The 25,282-nt window shown below is 23.0% G+C and overlaps 2 protein-coding genes across 2 annotated transcripts; one reads left to right on the top strand and one right to left on the bottom strand.

Moving 5' to 3' along the window:
- Positions 1 to 201: 201 nt before the first annotated feature.
- Positions 202 to 8,375, top strand: LOC122505478 (lymphocyte-specific helicase-like). The gene is made up of 7 exons (XM_043617131.1): positions 202 to 437; positions 1,857 to 2,440; positions 2,707 to 3,296; positions 5,418 to 6,067; positions 6,193 to 6,590; positions 7,857 to 8,106; positions 8,313 to 8,375. Exons 1-7 carry the CDS (start codon positions 359 to 361, stop codon positions 8,363 to 8,365), a joined length of 2,604 nt encoding a protein of 867 aa, XP_043473066.1. The 5' UTR covers positions 202 to 358; the 3' UTR covers positions 8,366 to 8,375.
- Positions 8,376 to 14,254: 5,879 nt separating this feature from the next.
- On the bottom strand, positions 14,255 to 25,172 carry LOC122505516 (ATP-dependent RNA helicase me31b). Its single transcript, XM_043617194.1, has 8 exons — positions 24,846 to 25,172; positions 22,990 to 23,162; positions 22,567 to 22,773; positions 19,689 to 19,860; positions 19,435 to 19,585; positions 19,005 to 19,200; positions 18,725 to 18,895; positions 14,255 to 16,565 (listed from the first exon to the last, which is right to left on the bottom strand). Exons 2-8 carry the CDS (start codon positions 23,128 to 23,130, stop codon positions 16,269 to 16,271), a joined length of 1,335 nt encoding a protein of 444 aa, XP_043473129.1. The 5' UTR covers positions 23,131 to 23,162; positions 24,846 to 25,172; the 3' UTR covers positions 14,255 to 16,268.
- Between the last annotated feature and the right edge of the window lie 110 nt (positions 25,173 to 25,282).

Here is a 25,282-nt window from a genome sequence, read left to right as displayed (position 1 = left end):
TTATATTTATTTTAATTATGTAAAAATAATTATTTTATTATTATTATATTATTATAATTTAATAAATTATTAATTAATTAATTAATAATTATTATATTATTTTATTACACTTAATTATTTAAATTTGTATTTAGCGCCAAAAAAAAATGAACACGAATGATAAAAATGTACACTACATTACCAACAAATCTTTCGGCGGGAAGTGCCATGCAGAATGCACAGCACATGGTGAATTGCATTGTAGTTATGTACAGTACAACGGTTTCTCATTTGTTATCATTTAATATTTATTAAATTTGTTTGATTTTGTGTGTTATATTAACAAAATTAGTTTGCATAAAGAAGAGAATAATCAAAAATGGAAAATCTTCCAGACGAAAGCAGTGGAGATGATGGATTTTCTCAACCATCGACATCATCAGATTCCAAATTAACAGGTTTATACTTGCTTTCTTTATTTATATAGAGATAGAGAAAAAATGTTTGACAGTAAAAACAATATAATTAAAAAATAATCGATAAATAGAAAGAAACAAAATTCCTTGAAAATTACAAAAGTTTACAATATTCGAAACATGTGTTCAGTAAAATTCATTTTTCACTTTTTTAGGTTATATTTTGAGGCTTCTTTTAAAACGTTTAAATTCCTGCAACAAATTTTATTATTCATGAAAGAATTTAAATATTTATAAAAATAATTTAATTCTTGCCTTCTTGACAAAGAATTTTATTAAAATTTTTTAAATAATTCAATTATTTCCTCTAATTTTATGCAAATTCTAATTTAGATAATTGAATTCCTGAGAAATTTTTATTATTCATAAAAAGAATTGAATTCTTACGAAGATTTTTACAAAATTTTTTTTAATAACTGAATTCTGTTTGAAAATTTTATGAAAATAGTAAATATTGAAAATCATTGAATTGCGAAAAGTTTTTAAAAATAATTAAATATTACAAAAAATTCTATTAAAATTTTTGACAATAATTGAATGTCTGTGTGGTATTTTATTAAATTTTTTTGAAAATAATTAAATTCCTAAAAAGCATTTTGTTATTTATGAAAATAATTGAATTAAAATTGTATTTAAAATAATTGATTTTTTTCGAACAATTTTATTAAAATATTTAAATAATTCATTTCTTTTAAAAATATTTTCTTGATAATTGTATTTCACACAATTGAATTACTTTAAAAATTCTATTATATTTATGATATTATTTGAATTTTCGCTTTGAATTATATTAAATTGTTTAAAATAAATAAATTACTTTGAAAAAATTTTTGGAAATTTTCGAAAATAATTAAAAGATTTCAAAGGATTGAATTAAAATTGTATTGAACATAATTGAATTCCTCTGAAGAATTTTATTATTTATGAAATTAATTGAATTGTTGTGGAAATTTTATTATTCATGAAAATAGTTGAATTTTGAATGAATTTTATCAATTTTTTTTTAAATTACATGAATTGTTTTACGAAATTTTATGAAAATACTAGATATTGAAAATAATTGAATTTCGAATATTTTTTGGAAATAATTGAATCGTTTTAAAGAATTTGATTATAATTTTTAGAATAGTTTTTTGATTTCTAGAATTAGTGAATTTAAAGTAGTGGAAATTCTCAAAAAAATCAGAAATAGTATCTTTTAGTGGCTGAAATTTAAAAAAAGTACACAAATAGTAGCTAATCATAAAAAAGTAGTAAATAGTGGATTTTAGTAGATGAGTGCGAAGCCTGCTATTATATTGGTATAATTTTTAACTATTAATATAATATTCACCCTTCAAATTATTAACAAATGTTAAAAAAATATTTCTTTCTAAAAAAATTCTATATTGATTATTATAGGTTTAGCAAATAAAGAGGCTAGGCAAGCTGAAATGTTGATGAAGCTTCAGCTTAAAGCCGAGAGAAAAGAAGAAAGACTTCAACGTAAAGCTGAAAAGGAACAAATGAAGCTCCAACAGCAAGCTGAAAGGGAAGAAAAAAGGCTTCAACTACAAGCTGAAAGGGAAGAGAAAATGCTTCAACATCAAGCCGAAATGGAAGAGAAAAAGCTTCAAAAAAAAGCTGAAATGGAAGAGAAAAGGCTTAAGCATCAAGCTGAAGTAGATGAGAGAAAGCAACAACGTCAATTAGATTCAGAAGAAAAGCATCGTAGCATTGACACTTATGATAAACAATTACAAGAAAAACGCTACAAAAGTTTAATGCATCTTGTAAATCAAAGTAAATTTTTTTCCAATATTATCATGGACAAATATAATGAATCGCCGGAAAAAAAATCAACAACTTCCACAAATACAAGAAAAAGAAGAAGTCGTCGTGGTAAGCTCAATGATTCTCAGGAAAACGATGAAAGTTTATCACCCTCAAAAAAGAGGAAAATGACCGAAAACAAAAAAGTCCTCAGGGAAATTGTTAACAACAAAGTAAGAATATTTTATTTATTTATCAATCTAAATATTTCTTAAATATAATATTTGAATATAATTTATATATGTACATATAATGATCAATTTCTTCTCAAGAGTTTAATTATTTTCAATACAATTCTTCAGAAAATAAAAAATCTCCAAAGAATTCAATTAATTTAAAAAAATTTAATATTATTCACGGAGACACGTTGAATATAATGATTTATTTTTTAAAAAATTTCAACTTGCATCTTCTAATAAAATAAAAAAAAAAATTTCAGATAAAGAAGAAAAAGAAGAATAATGCCAATTTGAGTTCAGAAGAAATCGCTGAGGCTCTATTGGAATCTGATGATGAAGATGAAGATAAAATGGAAGTTGTGGAAGATAAAAAGAAATTCGTTCATCCAGAATATTTTATTGGCAACTTGCACGATTATCAAAAAGATGGTCTTAAATGGTTAATACATCTCAATAAAAAAGGTCTAAACGGAATTTTAGCCGACGAAATGGGATTGGGAAAAACAATTCAAATTATCGCTTTAATTTGCCATCTTGTTGAAGTTAATCAACCGGGTCCATATCTTATTGTTGTTCCCTTATCAACGGTACCAAATTGGATAATGGAATTTGAAAGATTTGCTCCCGAAATACCAGTCGTTCTATTTTACGGTGATCAAGAAAAAAGAAGTCAATTGTATAAAGACATAAGAAAAGAGCATAAAATTGGTTCCTGTAAAACAAAACCCGTTGTTATAACATCATTCGAAATGCCCCACATGGAAAGAAAATTTTTATCCACCTACAGTTGGAGGTACATTATCGTTGATGAAGGACAAAGAATAAAAAATCACGAATGTCTACTCGTCGAGTAAGTACTTTCTTTTAACTTCAGCATTTTTTTTTTTTTGTTTTCTAAAATTAATTTTTACAAGGTTGCCACAAAAAATTAATTTTGTTTTTCTCTGATTTCTAGACAAAATTATTTTTTTTTATTTTTTCCCTGAGATACTCAAAAAAATGTTCTATAAAATTTATTTACGAATTTCTTCAATTATAAAATTATTCAAAAAGAATTAAATTATTTACAAAAAATTTTAATAAAATCCTTTGCAAGATTTCAATTATTTTTATAAGTAATACCATTTTTCACATCAATTCAATTATTTTAAAAAATGTAATAAAATTCGTTGTAAGAATTCAATTATTATCATCAATAATAAAATTTTTCATAGGATTTTAATTATTTTTAATACAATTTTAAATGAATTCCTCGAAAAATGTAATTATTTTCAAATGTTTTTTTTTGTAAAAATTCAATTACATTTCACAAATAATAAAATTCAATTATTTTCATAAATAATAAAATTCTTGCAAGAATTCAATTTTTTTAATAAATAATAATATTCTTCACAGGATTTCAATTATTTTCCTAATAAATAATAAAATTATTCACAGGATTTCAATTTTTTTTAATACAATTTAAAGTAAATTCTTCGAAAAACATAATTACATAATTTAAAAAATTTTATTAAAATTCTTCGAAAGAAATAAATGAACAATTATCAATTATTTTTAATCATTTTTGCAAAAGTTCATAAAGAATTTTCAAATCCATTTCTTTACCAATCAATTTTATGAAATTTCGATTATTCAGAAATTCTTCAATTAAATATTTAGAAAATAAAAACTTGAAATAATTTTTAAAAAATTCAATTAAACTTTTTCAAAATACAATTATTTCTAAAAATTCACGCTATAATGCTTTTAATATTCAATTATTATCTAAAATTTTAACTGAAATTCATTTTTAAAACAATTTTTATTAGAAAATTCTACGAGAATTCAATTATTTAAATACAAAAAAATGAAAAAATTATTGAATAAATGAATGTCTCTCAAAATTGAATTCTCATAAAGAATTTTATCAACAAATTTTTAAATAATTGCAAGCTTCACACTCATCCACTAAAACAATTAGAAAAATTTGTATAAAATTCATTGACATAATTCAATTATTTCAAAATATTTTCGAAAATATTTTGCGAGAATTCAATTATTTTGACAAATAATTAAATTAAAATATTTTTAATATCTATTATTTTATTTATATTTCTATAGATATACAATAGTATATTAAGCAACAATGGTATAAAGGCAGCATAAAATCTTTAAATTATTTTCGAAATTTTCTACAAAATTTTTTTAAATAATTTATTTATTTTCAAAAATTTAATAAAATTCAAAGCGAAAATTCTACTAAATATCATGAATAAAATAAAATATTCAAAGTAATTCAATTGTGTAAAATACAATTTTCAAGAAATTTTTTCGAAAGAAATCAATTATTTAAATATTTGAATAAAATTCTTTGTAAAAAACTATTTATATTCTAAATTTTTGCCAAAATTTGTTTATAATAATTAAATTCATCGCAAAAATTCTATTTATTTTAATCCAATTTTAATTAAGTTAATCAAAATATTTGAATTATTCTTTTAAATTTTTATAAAATGAAAAAAGAATTCAATTATTTTTACAAATTATAAAATTTTTCCCAGGAATTCAATTATTTAAAAAAAATTTAATAAAATTCGTTACAAGAATTTAATTATTTTCATAATTAATAAAATTCGTTGCATTTTTTTTATTACTTTTTTCAGTCTTAATGCTACTTTTTGATATTATTTTAAATTTTTTCGACGAATTTTAATAAAAATTGCAAGAATAATTACATTTTTCGAGGAATTCGGTTAAAATTGTATTCAAAATAATTGAAATTCTATGATGAGTTTTATTACTCATGAGAATAATTGAATATCTGTAAAAAATTTTATTATTTACGAAAATAATTGAATTCAGTTTTTCTTAGTGTTTTTTTTTTACTAAAATTCTTCTATAAATCCACGATTTTTAATAATTAATTAAAGATATATTAAAAAATTAAATAAAACTAACCCTGTTATAAAATAAAAAAAAATTTCTTTTACAGAACACTAAAAAAAATCAAATCGTTAAATCGCACCATACTCACAGGCACACCATTACAAAATAATTTATCAGAATTATGGTCACTGTTAAATTTCCTTCAACCCGATTTATTTGACGATTTGGACGTCTTTGAATCATGGTTTGACGTTAAAGAATTAGAGACTAAGGATGGAACGGCAAAATTTTTAAAGCAAGAGGAGGAAAAAAATATTGTCGGTTCACTTCGTGAAATATTGAAACCATTCATGTTACGAAGAATTAAAACTGAAGTGAATTTAAATATTCCACAGAAAAAGGAAATTATAGTTTACGCTCCAATCAGTGAATTACAGCGTGATCTTTACAAAGCCGTCTTAACTCGTGATATTCAAAGAACAATTGAAGCAAATCAAGAGTATGCTCCTAAAGTATTCGATGGTGTACGACCAAAACGTCGATGCACTTTTTTAAACAGTTACAATGAAAGAGAATTAGCTGATACTTTAAAAACAAATGATTTAAAAGTAAGTGGCGTTTCTGAGAATAATGATGTCACTAATTTCGGAAATAATTATATATTGAATCAAAGTTTATTGAAAGAGTGGAAAGACTATACAGCGATAACCGAAAATAACGCAGAATATTTGGTTAGAATGAAATTTGGCAATAGAGGTAAATTTTCTATTTTATCTAAAAAAAGAATATTTCGATTTAAAATTTTGATAAAAGATTGCTCAATTTTAAAAAGAGTTCTAAAAACTAGTTTAGTAAAGTTTTTAAATAATTTTATTTTTCAGCCACAATTTACAAGCAGATTGTTAATCATCCTTACTTGGTCTACTATCCCATTGATTACACTGTAAGATCAAAACCAGATGATAGCATTATTAAAGTGTCAGGAAAACTTTCCCTCCTCGATAAATTATTGGAAAAACTCAAGGAGAGAGGACACAAGGTTCTCCTTTTTTCAACAATGACAACAATTTTGGACACTATCGAGGATTATTTAACCCTAAGAGAAAATTATCTTTACGTTCGACTGGACGGTGGCTGTAAAGTCGATGACAGAACAGTTTCGATTAAAAGATTTAATCAAGATCCAAATGTATTTTTGTTTTTGCTCAGTACGAGAGCAGGTGGTGTTGGTCTTAATCTAACGGCTGCTGATACTGTCATAATTTACGATTGCGATTGGGTAAGTATTCTTTAATTAAAATAAAACTATAAATATACAGTAAATAAATTTAAAGTAAATCTAAAAATTTACCTTTTTAAAGAAAATGCCTAATTATTCAATAAAAATCATTTCACTTATCAGTCTTACGAACTTTTTTGTTTTGAATTAATATTTAGTACAAAAAATTAATTTTGAATTATAATTTACTTTAAATTTTCAACACATCGAATTATTATTTGCATGAATATTTTATATAAATTCATACATAAATTCAATTAATTAAAAAAAATGTTATAAAATTCTTTGCAGACAGTCAATTATTTTCACAACTAATAAAATTCTTCATACAAATTCAATTATTTTTAATTTCTATTATTTAAATTAAATTTCTAAAAATAATTCAATTATTTAAAAAAAAATTCTATAAAATTCGTTGAAAGAATTCAATTATTTTCATAAATAATTAAATTCTTTGTAGGATTTCAATCTTTCTTAATGCAGTTTTAAATACTTTAAAAAATGCAATTATTCTTCAAAATTTTGTGAAAATTCTTCGAAAGAATTCAATTCTTTTTTTACAAAAAATGCAATTCTTAGCACAAATTTAATTATTTTTATTTTCTACTATTTAAATAAAATTTCCCAAAAGAATTCAATTATTTAAAAAGCATTTAATCAAAATTCTTTTCAAAAATTCAATTATTTATAAATAATAAAATTTTCACAAAAAATTCAATTATTTTCACAACTAATAAAATTCTTCATAGGAATTTAATTGTTTAAAAAATAATTTCAATATAATTTGTTTCAAGAATTCAATATTATTAAAAAGATTTTTAAATAATTGAAGTCGTTGAAAGCTTTAATTGTTCTAAAACTGTAATAGTATTTAAATATTTATTTAAAAAAATGATTAATTTATTATTTTCGTAAAAAGTGATTGAATTTTAGTTTTTTACATGTAAAAATTCTTTTTAGATATAATCGTATTTTTGAAGAATTCTAATTAAAAATTTGTAAAGTAATTGAATTTTAGAAAAATTAAAGTTATTACCAACCAAGATGAGAAAAAAATGAAATATGTTTTATGGAAATCTGAGAAAATACTGAATCAAATTTTTGTAAATCAACTAAAATGATTTTTTTTAGTCGTCAAATTTAATTTTTCGATAGCTACTTTTTTCATTCTTAAATAAGTTATTTTTTTGCATTTTTTCAAATTAATTATTATAAAGAATGTTATAAATTTAATTTCATAATGAAATTGCAAATTAAAAATTTCAGAATCCACAAGCGGATATACAAGCAATGTCACGTTGCCATCGAATTGGACAAACTAAACCTGTCGTTATTTATAAATTATGTACTAGGGGAACAATTGATGAAGCAATAATAAAACGCGGAGAGGCAAAACGCAAATTAGAGAGAATGGTTATTTCCGATAATATTGGACTACAATTAAACAATAAAGAATCATTAATGAAATTAAAGGAACTTTTGGAGTCGAGCGACAATCTCATGATATCAGAAAATAGTACGTATATCACTACCGTTATCCTGACATTTTTTAATATATTTAAAAAAAATATAGTAAATACAAATTTTATCTATTTATTCAAAATTACCAAAATTAATTTTTTTTTATTTCAATTTTCTATTATTTCATTTTTTTCATTAAAATTTTAATTTATATTTTTCCCACAGACTCTTAATAATATTGTGGTTTTTTTTCACTTTCAGTAATCGACGACGAAGAATTGAATAAAATATTAGATAGAAGTGACATGTGCTAAAGCTGAATAGTCACAAGTTTTGTACTTTAAAAATGCGTTTTTTTTATCTAAGTTTCTCAAGACTGAATACGTTTAAAAAAAATTGTCACACGTTGCAAAACAATTCCTTCTATTTAAATGTAGAACTGAAAGTTATTATTTATTCCTTCTTTAAAAATTCCTAGTTTATAAATTTAAATATATTATTGTAAACATTATTTTTACTTTATAGATAAAACTGATTTCAGTTGAAATAAATTGTATAAGAAAAAAGAAACTTTGTATACCGTCTTCTTTTTAACAAAATCTATACAAAAGTTAAATTCACGACTTTAGTTAATTAAAAAAAGTATTTAACTAAAATTATCTAATAATTATTTAATTAAATTAAATACTTGCATAGAACTTTAGTTCTCAATGTTAAATTATTTAGAAATGTATTAATAATTGTACTATTTATTATTTTCCAGTTTATAAATTTAAATATATTACTGTAAACATTATTTTTACTTTATAGATAAAACTCATTTCAGTTGAAATAAATTGTATAAGAAAAAAGAAACTTTGTACTGTCTTTTTTTTAACAAAATCTACAAAAGTTAAATTCACGATTTTAATTAATAAAAAAAAATTATTTAACTAAAATTATCTAATAATAATTTAACTAAATTAAGTATTTGCAGAGAACTTCAGTTATCAATGTTAAATTATATAGGAATTTATTAATCGTACTATTTATTATTTTATAAATTTTAATAATTATAAAATTATATACAATTTAATATAATTGTAATAATAATTGTAATTACAATTTAAATTGTATTTTGCACAAATGGAGAAATGCCTCGCGATTGCGAACGAAATTTTGTGGTTTGTCAATAGAGGGCTACGGGATGACAAACTGTCACAAGTGGGAAGAAATCGAAGAAATAATATTTTTCTAGAAGTAAAAAAAGACTCACCGATTGCAGATCATACGAAGGAGCAATCAATATAAACATAACCTCTTACTGCTTGTTGATCCTTATAATCCTTATTATGGTTCAGCTGCTTTAGTGGCGAATTTCTTATCCTTTGCAAATCTGAAGCTCCTCTGGCACAAACACTTAATTTCCGTCATCAAGAGCAGAAAGAAAATATTAATCACACTGACGGAAGTCTTTTTTGTTCTTCTGTTCTTCATCACTTTACAACACAGAATTCACACACAAAAATTTATCGTCCAGATTATTTTTGTAACACTCACTAACCCGACACTATACACAACAAATTAATTATACAAATAACGTAGAATAATAAAAAACCGAATAAAATTTTTATTCACTGCCACTTGTAGATACACTTTTTTCGGAAACGAAATTTTTGCGAATTTAACACCTCTCGTATCAACAAAGCAGAACAAATACCGGAAGAATCCCTTGTTTTAATAAATTTTAGTTTTCAAATATTAAAAAGAAAACGTTCAGAAATAAATATTTCAAAGAAATAAACTCGCGCATATTACTCCAAAAAGCCGTTAATGTTGCCTACATACAGGGGCACATACCCCTGTATATAGGCAACATTCAAACACCCCTCTGAACAATTGTCACAAAATGCGACATATTTTCTCAAAATGGCGCTAATGTTACCGATATTACCCCGAAATATTGCGTATTTTATTATAAAAAACAAATTTTCCCAACAATTGAGTTGAAATTTAATAATAATTTATCTGATGCTGCAATATTGCAACAAGATGGCGCCAACCTAACCTCAAATATTTCATGAGTATAGAAAACTAAAGTTTGTTCCTTGGTTTGTTCTAATTTTAAGAAATATATTGTATAATTCTTTACTCAGATTACGAATTGGTATTGAAAACGCTAAAAATTTATTAAAACAAAGGAAAAAAACATACGAACCGAAAATATTTCAGATTCAGTTCTTCAGAACCTATCACTACGAGGTCGCGACGCAAAATGGCCGCCGTAACGCTCTCGCCCCTCCATCTCCACTAAATTCCAACTGCACTCTCATTGGCTGAACGAAATTTGTCCAATCTAGTGGACTGTATTTCAATTTCAAAAAACTAAATATTATTTTCTAATTTTAATTATAAATAATAAAAATAAATAATATGCATATTATTATTATCTTAAATATTAAATTTATAAATATTATTGCTATTAGAGAAAACAAAGTTAACGTAATATGAAATTAAATAGAATAATTTGTTGACAAACAGCGAATTAGATAATAAAAAAAAAGTTTTTTTTAAAATTACAGCAAAAAATTAAATTAATTATTAATAAAATTTAAAAATTTACTTCCTTAATAAAGTAAAACTTTTATAATAATAATAATAATAATAATAATAATAATAATAATAATAATAATAATAATAATAATAATAATCCCGTTTATGAATAAATAAATAAAATGATAACAATAATAAAATAAAAAGTAAAGTAAAAATTAAAAACAATGGAAAAATAGAGTAAAAATAAAATAAAAAATATTTATTTTAAAATTGATATTTAAATTTATTATTTGTTATTAATTAAATTATTTATTTAATTAAATTTATTTATTAAAAAATAAATCAAATATAAAATAATTTAAATAATTTGATTTAATAATTTAATTAATTAATTTAAAAATATGATCTTATTTTTTTGATTATTAATAATATTAATTAATAATCAAAAATTATTATTTAATTAAATTTTTTTTTATGCATACACAATAAAAAATATTTATTTTTTTTTATTTCCATTTAAATAAGAAGAAAAAAATTTTTTAAGTAAAAAATAAAAAATAATACAAAATTTAAAAAACATAAATATAAACACAATTATCGTGAATAAAAATAAAGACAATTACATATTCAGTTATCGGACTTTTTATTATGGAATAAATCTTCACTAATTCATTCCCAAGAAGGAAATAAAATTTTGACATGCGTTGCGTTTTATAAAATGGATGTGTGCCAACAAAAATGTTCAAAATAGAAAAAAAAATCGATTTTTATTATTTTTTTTTCATGAATATTAAATGTGCACCCATCCATTTTTTACAGAACATAAATATTTATTACAACTATTGTTGGTTTTACGGAAAAAAAATAATTATCCAAATTCGATCCTGAAATTATTCACCAGAATTTATAATTTAAGATTACACGTTTTTTCCTACTAAAATTTATTGAGCGTTACAAAAACCAAAATTTTTATCACTCAATTTTGATAATTTAAAAATTTACGCAACATTCATTATTATTATTGTTTTGTTTCAAATTTTTTTTTTTTTTGGTTCAAAAGAAAAAAGAAAAATTAATAAAGCATTGCGAAATTTAAGATTTATCGAATTGATTTTATTTATCGATTACGTTAATTAATTGTTTGTTTTTGTGTAAAATTCACTGTAATTTTACTTTTGAAATTGTTTTTAAAAAAATTTCGCAATGCTCTAAGTGCCGATATTTCAGATTTTTTTTTTTTTTGATTTTCAAAGTTTTTTTTTTGTCAAAAAACCAAATGTTTATTGACACTTGACAAATAATTGTCTCAAATGAAGAAAATTTCAAAATTGAAGAAATTGAAAATTCTTCATTTAAGGAACAATTTGTTTAATTTTTTGTCAAATGGCAATTTTTATCGAATTTCAGTTTTCAAAACTAAAACGAAATTACTCAATTTAGTGGTTCACAGAACGAACTAAATTTTTTTTTTTGCATTTAATTTTCGACTCTTCTTTTTTTTTACTAGGGGGATTTTTTTAAAATTATTTTTCCAATATTATACAATTATAAATTTGTGTATCAATTTCAAAGCATCACTTTTTGAAAATTGTAAATTTTTCCTGGATATTTTAAGGCAAAAAGAAGATGCATTGATATTGAAGATACATTTAATTATAATGTATTAATATTGTCAAAAAAAAAATAGAGAGAGAGAGGAGACAAAATTTTTTTTCTATAAGAAATGGAAACGTAATGAGAACTTTAATTTCTCAAAAAAAAAGAAAAAAAAAGAGTCGGTAAAGATCTCACTTCTTTCCTGAAACGTACAAAAAGAAAAATAATCGTACGATCGTTAATAAAAAAAAAATTTTTTCTTTTCAATAAAATGAAGAAAAATAATTCCATAATTTTAGAATTATTTTTCTTTTACAAATCGCTCTTCGCCTTCTTTTTCCTCTCGCCAATTCCGATGTTAACAATCGCTTTTTTTCAAGAACAATTCTTACACATTCCGTGAAAAATATCACTTAAAATTTTTCTTTTTTTTGTTTTTCATCTTTTTCTCTAACACTAATTTTGAAAACACTGTTTTTTCATTACGATTTTTAATTATTTTTTCAAAGTAAAAACAAAAAGGGAGAAAATTCATTGTTTTCAAAATTAGTTCGAATAAACGTCGCTAATCGACGATTTATACAATTAGCCACTTTTTTTCCTTTTTTTCTTCTTCTTTTTTTTCTATAAAAAAAAAAAAAAAAAAGAAACATTTATTTACTTTCGTTTTTTTTTCGGCGCACAACTGCAACAATTCTCGAATTATTGTATATATTTTATATATAATTTGGACAGAGAAAAGTGGAAGTCGCTTTTTTTCATCAAGAAAAATCGGCGTGTGAAGTACCTAAAAATTTGTCAAAACCGAAAAAATTTTTAAATATCAAAAAGTTTCTGTACAAAATATCAATTGATATTATAATCACTATCAGGAACAATGGACTTCACACCTTGAATAATTCGATGTATTTTGCGACTGATTTTTTTTCACATTCATTCATTCACACGCAGAAACACACAAAATGCGTGAATTATTTTTTAATTTTACAATTTCACAACGAAAATTTTTTTCGATTACAATTTGCTTTTCATCATTCGACCCTTTTTTTCATTTCATATTTACGATTTCCAAAAAATTCAATGTGAATTTGCAAAAAGAAAAAAAAGATAATTCACGCATTCTTTTTTTATTGCGTGAATTTTTACAAAAAGAAATTCATACAATGTGTGAATTTTTTCAATCAATCAAAAAAAAAAAAAATTTCCATTACCCAATCACGATGAATTTTGGGAAGAAAAAAAAATCGAATTATAATTACAATTATTTGAAGAATAAAATAAAAATTCATTTCTTTTGAAAATAAATCGTGATTGGCAAATTGGCGCCCAAATAATAAAAAAAATTTAAACAAATTTTAATTTACAGTTTGCAACAAGTAAATAAATTTATCATCACAAATTTTATACGCTTTTAATCAGACTCGTGATTTTTTATCAATTATTTTTGTTTTCAATATCACATCTAAAAAATTATTTATATTCTCGAGAGAAAAAAAAATGTTGGGAAAAAAATTTTTTGAATTATTAAAAACAAAATTTCGGAAGAGATCACACTTCATTTGAAGTAATTGACAGAAACCGGTAATTGATTATTATAATAATAGTAATAGTAATTAATAATATAAGCAAAAAAAAAAAAAAAATTGCAGATAAAAGATCACAAGCTAGTTATTTTGTTTTCGAGTTTCTTTTTAAGCCGTTCGCATGAAACTTTTGTTTTCCAAATTGTAAATAGGATTTTGAATTTTCTTTTTTTGGATAAACTGAAAATTTTGAATTTAAAAAAAGTTTTCTTTTACTGAACAATAAAAAAAACGCTTTTTTTTATCATCGAAATCGTTTATCGGAAGAGAAAAGAAAAACCGAAAACGCATAATTAAAAAAAAATCAATCTCAAAGATTGACTACTTTACGAGGTTTAGATTCGGGGGATTTTTTTTTATATATATTCACTACATCTTATAGAATGCATATAACGGTGAATTAACCTCGCAAGAAAGATGTTTTTTCGTAGGGGGGGGGGGGTAGCGCGGGGGGAGCAAAAACAAAAAAAAAAACGGTTTATAATGCGCTAAGTATTTACAAATTTCATTCGGAAATTTTTTTTCTTTACTATCAATGGACCCGCCAAACATTCACACAACCAAACGCACCGATTTTGACTCATACATTTTTTTTCCTCTTTCGAAAACATACCAAGAGTTCAGGTTTTTCATCGATGAATTGAATTTTTAGTCTCATAAAAATGCTTTCGTTTAATTTTCTTCATTTTTTGTTTGAGAAAAACAAAAAAAATTCTCTTGGTAAGTTTCAACAAACGCACAAATTCATTTAAACTTGTTTTGCTTTTTTTTAAATAATTAATACAATCGCATTGTAAACCGTTTGTCGTTGAAACGAAGATTTCGTAAAGAAAAAATCTTTCTTCGATTACGAAATTCTTGATTTTTTTTTTTTTTGTTTACTGTGTATTACGAAATTTTTTTTTCATAAATCTAGGTCACATTGGCTGATGGTTTTTTTTTTCAAACGAATATTGAAAAAATTTGTTTTTCATTTCTATACATTTCATACATAATTGTAATATCAAATTGCAAATACAGTTTTTGCGAAATTTCCGTTCTTTTGAATGTGAGAATAGAAAAAATGTTTCTCAAAGGAATAGAGAAATATTTCCTAATTTAATATTCACTTTTTTCGAAAACTTTTTCGTTTTCGCTTTTTTTGGTTTCTTTTCTCTCAATTTCGTTTTAATCACACGATATTTTTTTTTAATACATGTTTATGATTATTAAAAAAAAAAAATTTGTCGAAATTGAAATAATTGCGATTGAGATTTCTTTTCTATAAGAAAAGAACCATTTTTTTTTGGTGTAAAAAAAAAAGATTTCTCGATTACTTTTTCACGAAAAACATTTTTTTCCCCTATTTTATTATTTTACATCCACCAGCCAGATTATTTATAAAAATAATTGTATAAAACTAGTCAATTTTACAACATCTGAGATTCAATCACATTATCATAAAAAATCCAATCACATTATGAAAACTTAAAATAAAAAAAGAAAAAGAAAATTACTATTAAAAAACGGGGAAAAAAAATTCATTTTCGAAAAATTGGTGATTTGAATTCCAGAGTTGTATGACAGTAAAGAATTGATACAAAATCAAGCCAAAATCGATTTAAAAAAAAAAAATAATAAAGAACGTTTATACATTACAAATCTCGATTTGGAGTTAATTACGTTTGTTTTTTCTATACACCGATTAATAGCGAGTTTTTATCTTCTTTTTTCTTAAACTCCGAATTTCGAGTTGTAAAAATGGAACTAAAAAAACGAAAACTGTTGAGAATGATAGAATATTGGTATAAAAATTTGTTTTTGTTTGAAAATGACATGAAATGTATTTACATTTTCGGTAAAATGAGATGAAAGTATTCGACTTTTGAGGGATTTTTGTGAATTTTTCTTTTTTGCTAGTTGATGTGATTATGGCTTGATTCTGTAAATTAGCGTTATGTACACTTAAAGATATAATTTTTTTTTATATACAAAGAATGACTCGCACTGGCACTCAAATCACTTCATTCACTGAGTTTACCGAGCGCTTAGCGAATGATTATTTCATGCTCAGTATACCTTATTTACAAGTAAACCATTTGTTTTTTGTCCATATATAGTCTCGAGGATAATTATTATGTATTTTCATAGTTTCTTCGCGTGCAAACCTGTTTTATCTAAAATTGTTTGTGTAGCACTGTTCCTTATTTCACTTTCTATTACTATTATTTTATTCTCCATTATACACTTTCAATGCACATTATTTATTTATTTATTTTTTTTTTGTAAATAAAATCTTCATCAGACTTTAGTAAATTGAAACTTCACTTGTTCACAGTTTTTATTTTTTCAATTTTGTTTAAGTTTCAATATCACTTTCTCGTTTCTTTTTCGAAAAAAAATCACACTTTTGAAAATTTCATCCTTTTTTTCTTCTTTTTCTTCTACACTCACCATTTCTTCCTTTTCATTCCTTCCTCTTTTTTTTTTTTTTTGAGCGATAATAAAAAGCGATTTATGGAAACTACTTTGACACGTTGCCCTCTTCCAAACTATTATTGTCCTCTGGTCGCGAGACGTACAAACTTGGATCGATAACTTTTGGAATTGGTTTTATTTCAGTGCCAAGTTCTTGCTCGATACGATGAAGATTGAAACGATCCTCATATGTGATTAGATTAATTGCAATACCTAAATGACCGAACCTTCCAGAGCGGCCGATACGATGCAGATACGTCTCTGCCATTTTCGGGAAATCAAAATTGATCACAACATTCACTGCTTGCACGTCAATTCCTCGCGTGAATAAATCACTGCAAACCTACGAAAAGAAATGGCAAAATCAAAATAAACAAAAGAAAAGAAAAGAGAAAATTAAATTTTAATTTAAAATATTGTTTTTTAAAAATTCAATTCTTTGAAATTCAGGCCTTGGAACGATTTTAAGGCGCAAAAAAATTCTTTAGTCGATTGAAAATACAAAACAGTCGAAAAAGTAGTTTATTTTATAATTCTTATTTTTTATATTGTATTTAACAAAAAATGCACAAAAAAAATGCTTTAGTCGATTAAAAATACAAAAAAATCGAAAAACTAGTTTATTTTATGAATTCTTATTTTTTGTACTGTATTTAAAAAAAAAATGCTTTAGTCGATTGAAAATACAAAAAAGTCGAAAAAGTAGCTTATTTTAAAAGTTTCTCATTTTTTTATAAGTTTTTTTCATATCTATTTAAATTTCATTATCCTTATTTTCCTGACCTTTCACTGATTTTGAAATTCAATTTTTAAAAATTTCAATTTCACAATTCACACCTTATGAAATTTAATTATTTTGAAAACAAATTTTTAAGTAAACTTCTCTAAATCAATTAAATTTTAGTAAAATTTAACTTAACAATTTTTTTCTTATTAACTTTTTTCAATTATTTTTCAGAAAGTTCTTCAAAAATACAATATTTCATAATAATTGCAATAATCACTATTTTTGATGATTTTATCAAAAAGTTATTAAGCTGCATTATATTGAAAATATGTAAATAAAATATTAAAAATAATTGATTTTTAAAAAATTATAGTAAAAAAATTCTTTTAAAATTAGTTTTTTTTATACAAATTTTTAAATAATTTTCAAAACTTATTAGATTTGATTGAAAAATTTTCAAATAATTGAAATTCAGTAAAAACTCTTGAAAATAATTGAATTTAATAAAAGAATTTTTTGCAAAATATTGAAAATAAATTAATTACTCCAGAATTTTAATTATAAATCTAGAAAAAGTAATTTTTAAAAAAATTAATGTTCCTTTTCTATTAGAGGTAGGTCTATTAGAGGTCTAGGAACTTTAAAAAAATTGTAATTATTTAGGTAAATAATTGAATTTCTTAGAAGAATTTTTTTGATAATTTAAAAGACTAACACATTTTTAAAAATGATTGACTTCTGCAAACATTTTATTAATAATAATAATTCTAAACAATTAGATTTTTTTTTAAATTTTGGTGTAATTATTTTTTGTAGATATTTCAATTTTCAGAAATATGCATATAATTGAAAATAATTGTTTTTAAAAAATTGTAATAAAATAAATTCTTAAAATTAGTTTCTTATACAAATTTTTAAATAATTTTCGAAAGTTGATAGATTTTTTCAACCAAATAATTAAAAACATTTCCAATAATAGAAATTTAATAAAAGTGTTTGAAAATAATTGAATTCTATAACAGATTTTCTAGAAAAGTATTAAAAAATAATCAAGTTTTTGAAGAATTTTAATCTTAGACATAAAAATTTTCTATTTATTTTTATGTTTTACGTTTTTATAATTAGTCTAAAAAAGTAGAATGTTTTAAAATTACTTTTTTTTAAAAGTAATTGAATTTTATAAAATTATGTTAAAAAATTTATAAAAATTAGTTTTTTAAAAATATTATCAACATTTTTCGACAAAATAAAAATTTATTCAATGTTTGAGAAAATTTTAATTAAAAGTTATAAAAATAATTGCTTTTTGCAAAAATTTGATAGAATTTTAATTTTTAATTAAAAATTTTTGAATAGATGGCTTTCTGCAAAAATTTAATAGAATTCTAATAAAAAAATTAATAAAAAATTTATTTTTGCAAAAATTGAATAATTATTATAAAAAATTAGATTTTTTAAAAAAATGTTAATCTAATTTTTTGAATCAGCTAATTGTCATTAGTTTTCATTTTTCAAATTTTTATTTGCTGAATTTTCATTCAAATTTCTAAAAATTTCAATTAAAAATTTCTTTTATTGTACATTTTGAAAACTGAATCATTTAAAAAAATTATTCAAAAATTGTTTTTGAAAAAATTGACTATAAAAATCAAAATAAGTTGAATTTATACCAAAAAAACTAAATATTTTGTTGCAAATTATTTGGAAATTTGAAAATTTTTTTGAATCCTGGATCATTTTTCTAAAAAAAGGGAGAAAAAGAAATGATTGCTTACCAAATTTCGGCACAGTCCTGCGCGGAAATCGTGGAAAACGCGGTTACGATGAGCCTGAGCCATTTTTGCGTGGATATAATAACAACAATATCCTAAATCTGTAATTTTCTTTGCCAGTAATTCCACGCGCTGTGTCGTATTGCAGAATATTATACTCTGATTTATTTGCAGCTGGAAAAAAAGAATTCATTTTCAATTTTTTTGGAAAAGAAAAAAGATCTTTCTTTTTTTGAAAATTTCTATTTTTAATAAAAAAAAAATAAATAGAATTTGAAAGTACCTTGGAAAATAACGTGTTAAGGCAGTGGACTTTCTGTCGCTCCTGTACAAAAGCATAATATTGTGTCACACCCTTTAGAGTCAGCTCTTCCATCAAATTAATCTCATATGGATCTTTCAAATGTTTTTCCATGAATTGCTTCACCGTCAGAGGAAATGTGGCCGAATAAAGCAATATTTGACGTCTCTGCGGTAATCTAAAACAAAAACCACCAACAATTAGAAATAAAAAAAATATTTTTCTTCCATTTCGTAATATTTATCATCATATTTGAAAAAAAGCAAAAAAAAATGAAATAAATTTTACTTTAAAATATTAAAAATTTTACAAGTATTCAAGTAAATAAAAAATATTCTCAAAAGTAAAATATTTTTAAATTGTAAATATTTCCATGTTTCAAAATTTGTTAAAAAAAATGACCAAAACAAACCTCGAGATCACGTGATCCAGCATTCCTTTAAAGTCTTGAGACAGAAGTTTGTCAGCTTCGTCTAACACGAGAATCTTGCAGTGATCCATGTTTGCAACATTTTGATCGATGAGATCAAGAATTCTACCTGGTGTGGCTATGATAACTTGCACTATTTAAAAAAAAAAGAAAATAATTAAATTCGAAAGAAATTAAAAATTTTCAAGAGAAAAAAAAATTCTCTATTTTATATATTTAAAAATGATTTTTCAAACCTTTCTGATAAATCCTCATAATATCATCACGCAAGTTTGTTCCACCAGTGGTAACCATCACCTTAATATCCAAATGCTTTGCAAGCTCGATCAATATTTGTGAAGTCTGTAATGCCAACTCTCTGGTGGGCACAATTACTAACGCCTGTATCACATCTCTCTTTGCGTCAACCTTCACAAAAGGAATAAAATAATCAAAAAACGGAAAAAATAATCAATAAAAGATACCTAACAAAGAAAAAGAATTATTCCTTTAATACATCTATCAGAGTTGCCACAAAAGAATTGATTTTATTCTCCTCTCACTTGTCCCTGTGTTCCAGTCAAAATTTTTACTTCATCCCTTTTTTCGATCAATTCCGTCAATGAAGTTCACAACGTTAATGATCAACAATTGAAAGAAAAGGAACACGGTTGCCACAAAAATTTAATTTTGCTTCTCATTTTTTTATATTATAAAAATATTGTTAACTTCTTCGAAATTATTTTCATCATTTCAATTTCAATTATTATTTTCTACAATTTTAAACTAAAATTCTTCTTTAAATCAATTAATTTTAATAAGTTTTGAAAAAGTTCTTCTTTGAGAATTTTCAAATTCATTTTTTTCAAATTCAATTTTACGTGAAATTTCGATTATTCGGAAATTCTTCAATTAAATATATATTAGAAAATTAAAACTTGAAATAATTTCAAAAAGAATTCAATTAAACATTTTCAAAAAAAAAAAAAATATTCTACAAAATTGTTAGATAAAAGTATGAATAATTCAGATTTTCGAAGAATTTGAAAACATTTAAAAATTCAGGCTATGATGCTTTTAATATTCAATTATTATCAACAATTTTGACTGAAATTTATGTTTACATCATTTTTTACTAGAAAATTCAACAAGAATTCAATTATTTAAATACGAAAATAAATAATTTATTGAATAATTGAATGTTTCTTAAAATTGAATTCTCATGAACAATATTTTCAACAAATTTAAAAAAATTTAAATTATGTCGACTTATTTTTAATACAATTTTTTTTAAATAATCACATTTTTCGAGGAATTCGATATAAAATTGTACTAAAAATAATTGAAATTCTACAATTAGCTTTATTATTTAACAAAATAATTGAATTCCTTATAAGAATTTTATTATTTACTAAAAAAAAATGTAATCCTTGTAAAAATTTTATTATTTATGAAAATAATTGAACTCCTGTAGAATTCTTATTATTTATGCAAATAATTAAATGTTTGCGTAGAATTTTATTAAAATGATATTAAATATCATTGAATTGAGAGAAATTTTTGAAAATAATGGAAATTTTAACGAGGTTTTTTTTTAATTTTTGAACATTTAATTGAATTTCTACGAAAAATTATATTTTTTATAAAAAGTAATTGAATCCCTATAAAAAAAATTGTATTATTTACGAAAATAATTAAATTATTGCGTAGAATTTTATTAACATTTTTTTTTAGAATAATTGAATTCTTTTAGAAAATTTTACTAAAATAGATATTAAAAATCATTGAATAGAGGAAAAATTTTCTGAAAATAATTGAAATTTTGTCAAGAAATTTATTAAAATTTTTGAAAATAATTGAATTTCGGAGAAGAATTTAAAAAAAATTTTAAACATAATTGAAGTTTTGGAAAGAATTTTATTACTTTTGAAAATAATTGAATTTCTGCAAATCATTTGTAACTTATGTCCAAAATTAAATATTTTTAAGTGTTTTTAACTAAAATTATTCTATAAATCCATTGTTTTTAATAATTAATTAAATATCTATTGCAAAATTTAACTAATTTTAGAAGAATTTGAATTATTCAAATTTTGCAAAAATCTAAAGTTCTTTAAAATTTAATTAATTTTGAAATATTGAAGTAAAATTTTTATTAAATAATTTATAAGTAAAACAAGTTTAAAAATTTCTCAATTAATTCAACGAAATTTCAATTATTTAAAAAGATTTAAATTTTTAATATCTTTAAAATTTTTTAAAAATTTAATTAAATTTTGAAAGTTTTTAATTAAAATTCTTTAAAAACTCAATTATTTTCAAAGACTTAAATAATCTGATCAAAAAGTAGCAATTAAATTAAACATATAACTCAATAAAATTTTCAAAATACCTAATTATTTTTCAAATATTTTAAATATCTTAAAAAAATAAAAACTTTTTTCAAAATGTTTTTGAATTCAAATAAAAGTTTTAATGCTGAATGTCCTTTAAGTTTTGAACATTCAAACGAACGACGCTATTTTTATTATTTTAATAGTAACTAAAATATTATTTTTCATATTAAAATAATTCTAAAGTAAATAAATACTGAATTTACACTCGTTTTCAATTTAATATAGTAATATTTAAAAATATTTAAACAGAAAAAAATGTTTATTTGAACATTTAAAATTTTTTGTTAAAAAATATTTCTAACTACTGAAATTGAAATATTTTGGAGCAAATTTAGGATTTTTGACTATTGTTTTTTTTACACCAAAAATTACATATAAATTCATCAAAACTGTGGTATTTCGAAAAAAATGAATAATTTAAAATAAATGCAATCATTAAAATTCAATTTGTAACAGAAATATGAAAAAAAACAATATTTCGTTTTAAAAGTCATAGCAATTTAAAAGATATTAGGACGAAACAAAGGATTAAAAAATAATTAATGGTAATTGGTATTTTTTCAGTACTTTTTGATAGAATTCCCTTTTCCCTGACTTATGGAAACTCTGTAGATGTATAAAAAAATCTCAATAAGAATATTCTACAAAAAAAAAAACAATCAAAATAGTTGAAAATAAAATTTTAACAATTTTTTTTTTAAATTAAAAAATAATCTTGTTTAAACAAAAAATTTCTCACCTGTTCGAGAACAGGAATAGAATATGCTCCAGTTTTGCCTGTTCCGTTTTTGGCACGCGCCAATATGTCTTTGCCGGAGAGTGCAATGGGAATGCTGGCTTCTTGAATTGGAGAAGGCTTTTCCCAGCCTTTTTCAAAAATTCCCATCAATAATTCTCGTTTCAGGCAAAACTCCTCGAACTCGTTGCCACGTGTGTCTGTTACATCCTACAAAAAGAAAAAAACCAATCATTTAATTTTAAATTCAGAAAAAAAAAAAAAAATTTCCTCTTGTTCTGGAAAAAAAAGAGTTACAAACAAAAGTTTTGTTTGTAAAAAAATGAAAATACATAAAATAAAAAATTACAAACTAAACGACTAAAAAATAAATAATGTAAATGTAACTAGAGAAGGAAAAATATCAATTTTTTCCAAAATGCTTACACTTGTTTTTATTCGTGCATCCTTCGGTGGGATTTTAAGCTTCGCTTTCCAACCCGCATCATCCATTTTTGTTAGATCTGTTTTTGGACCCAAACCAGAATTTAGCATATGATTGGAATTCATATGTGTTTCGGTCATCATCTTGAAAATATTTTAAGTGCTTCTTTAACGTCCTGCGAAAACATAAACAAAAACAATTCTTTAATCTCTCAACTTTTTTATTGTTCTAAATATAGAAATTAAATTATCATTTCCGATAAAAATGGAACTTTACGTTTTCATTTGAAAACAAAAAGAAACGCCTCTCATTGTACAACTTTTGTCGCAACTAAAATGATTAAAAAAAACGAACATAAAAAGTTCCCAGCGAACAATTTTTACAATTTTATTCCCGATTTATTATTCATTTCAATTAAATTTTTTTGCATTTATAGAAATTTTGTTTCAAAACGAAAAAGAACTTTTTTAATTAACTAAATTACGAGTTAAGCATTAATTTATTTTAAAATATCGACAAGTTTTGAACGTTCAAATGAGAAATATTTTGATAAATTCCTGTTCGCAAAAAAAAAAAAAATTTAAAACTTAAATTTTACACTTAGAAACTTAATAATTATTTTTTTTATCTAGCGACACAAAATTATTGTAATGAAAATTTTAATTGAAGAAGAAATAAATAAATTTCGTTCATTTAATCGTTCAGAACTTAAGGTTAATTTTAAAATACAAAGAAGTTAAAATTTATTTATTAAAATATTTTGACGAAAAACAATTTAACTTTTCATAAGAAAGTTCTAAAAAATGAAAATAATTATTCGAAACTCTGACATTTGAGGGAAAATTAAAATCTGCCAAAGACAAAATTCAATGAGTCATTTAGCTTTGAAAAATTTTCGCTGACAATTTTATATAGCACGTGAAGGGAAAATATTTCACAATCATAAATTAAACTCGAAAATAGCTATAATAACAGAGAGAAATAAAGAAAGAGAGAGAGAGAGAGAGTTTACCACGAGGCAGTTTTTATATGTTTGGGTTTTCAATGTAAACATCAAAGTACACAATTAAACAGAAAAACCTCAGAATCTCCCTTTATTTTTAATTCCACGAACAAAAAATTTTCCTTCATTTAATACTTGCATGGAGAAAATATGTTCTATTTACTCTTAACAAAAAAATAGATATTAAAAAACGACAAGAAAATAAATTCAAATACAAGGTCTAAATTAAAAAAATAAAAAATAACAAGAAAATAAGATAAAAAAAATACATTTTCTTTAAAATTCGAGTTCAAGATAAACTTCTAAACAGACTTGGAAAGACGAGAGAAAAAATATTAAACACACAGAGAATTATCGGAGCAAACAAAATGCAAATTGACAAAAAACAAAATGAAATTTTTTCTTGTAAGATAAGTTTTCATTAATTTTCAATTAGAAAACAAAAGATCATATGTTAGAAATGAAATGAATAAAATGAAACCCTCATCCTTATGGTCAACGAAAAACTAAACTAAAAGAGTCCTAATTCCAAAATTTTACCCTCTATAACCTTAAAATTGCAACTAAAGGAAACATTTAACAAACAAAAAAATCAATAATTTAATCCCATTCAGAAAAGTAAAAGAATCATCGAAATTATAGTCTTTAAAAGTAAATGTAACGGTCGTCGAACGAAAGCTATACACAATAGTCACAAACTGGTTTTCTTTAACGGGGAGAGGAAAGAAGAGAGCATTTTTCAAAGATGTAAAAAAAGATGCCAATGATAAATTATCGAAAGAAACGAAAACAAAAATAACTCCATTTGCAATGTTAATTAATGAAAAAAGACATCAGAACATTTATAATTCTTACCTTAAAACGGATGGGTGTCGATGCTGTTTTTGAAGCACTCGATTAAAGGAAACAACAAGCCAAAATGGCCGTTCCAATGTCAAGTCTCTAAAAATCTCGCAACACGGGTTTATAAAGTTGCGGATTTTAACCACCGTCGAAAAAGCACTTACGGTTATTATTTTTGTGTTTTTTCCTATTATTTTGTTATTATTTTCGTCGTTCGTGAAATTCTTCTCTCTATTTATCAATTTATCGTCTTTTTTCAAAAGAATATAAGGTTTTTTTTATTGCAAAATTAACGCACTGCGTCAAATGCGAGAATATTTTGTTAACTCGACAAGGCGGCGAACAAGAATATACACGGCTTCATGGGCAAAGAAATCATAAAAACTGGACACTAGAAACGGTGGAATTGTCATCAGCATTTTGATGACCCAAAATGATGACATCCGTTT

This window comes from Leptopilina heterotoma, unplaced genomic scaffold (assembly GCF_015476425.1).
Source record: "Leptopilina heterotoma isolate Lh14 unplaced genomic scaffold, ASM1547642v1 Lhet_36, whole genome shotgun sequence".
In the NCBI taxonomy this organism is placed as follows: Eukaryota; Metazoa; Arthropoda; class Insecta; order Hymenoptera; family Figitidae; genus Leptopilina; species Leptopilina heterotoma.
Note: the sequence above shows the minus strand (reverse complement) of the source record. Positions and strands in the feature narration are given on the sequence as shown.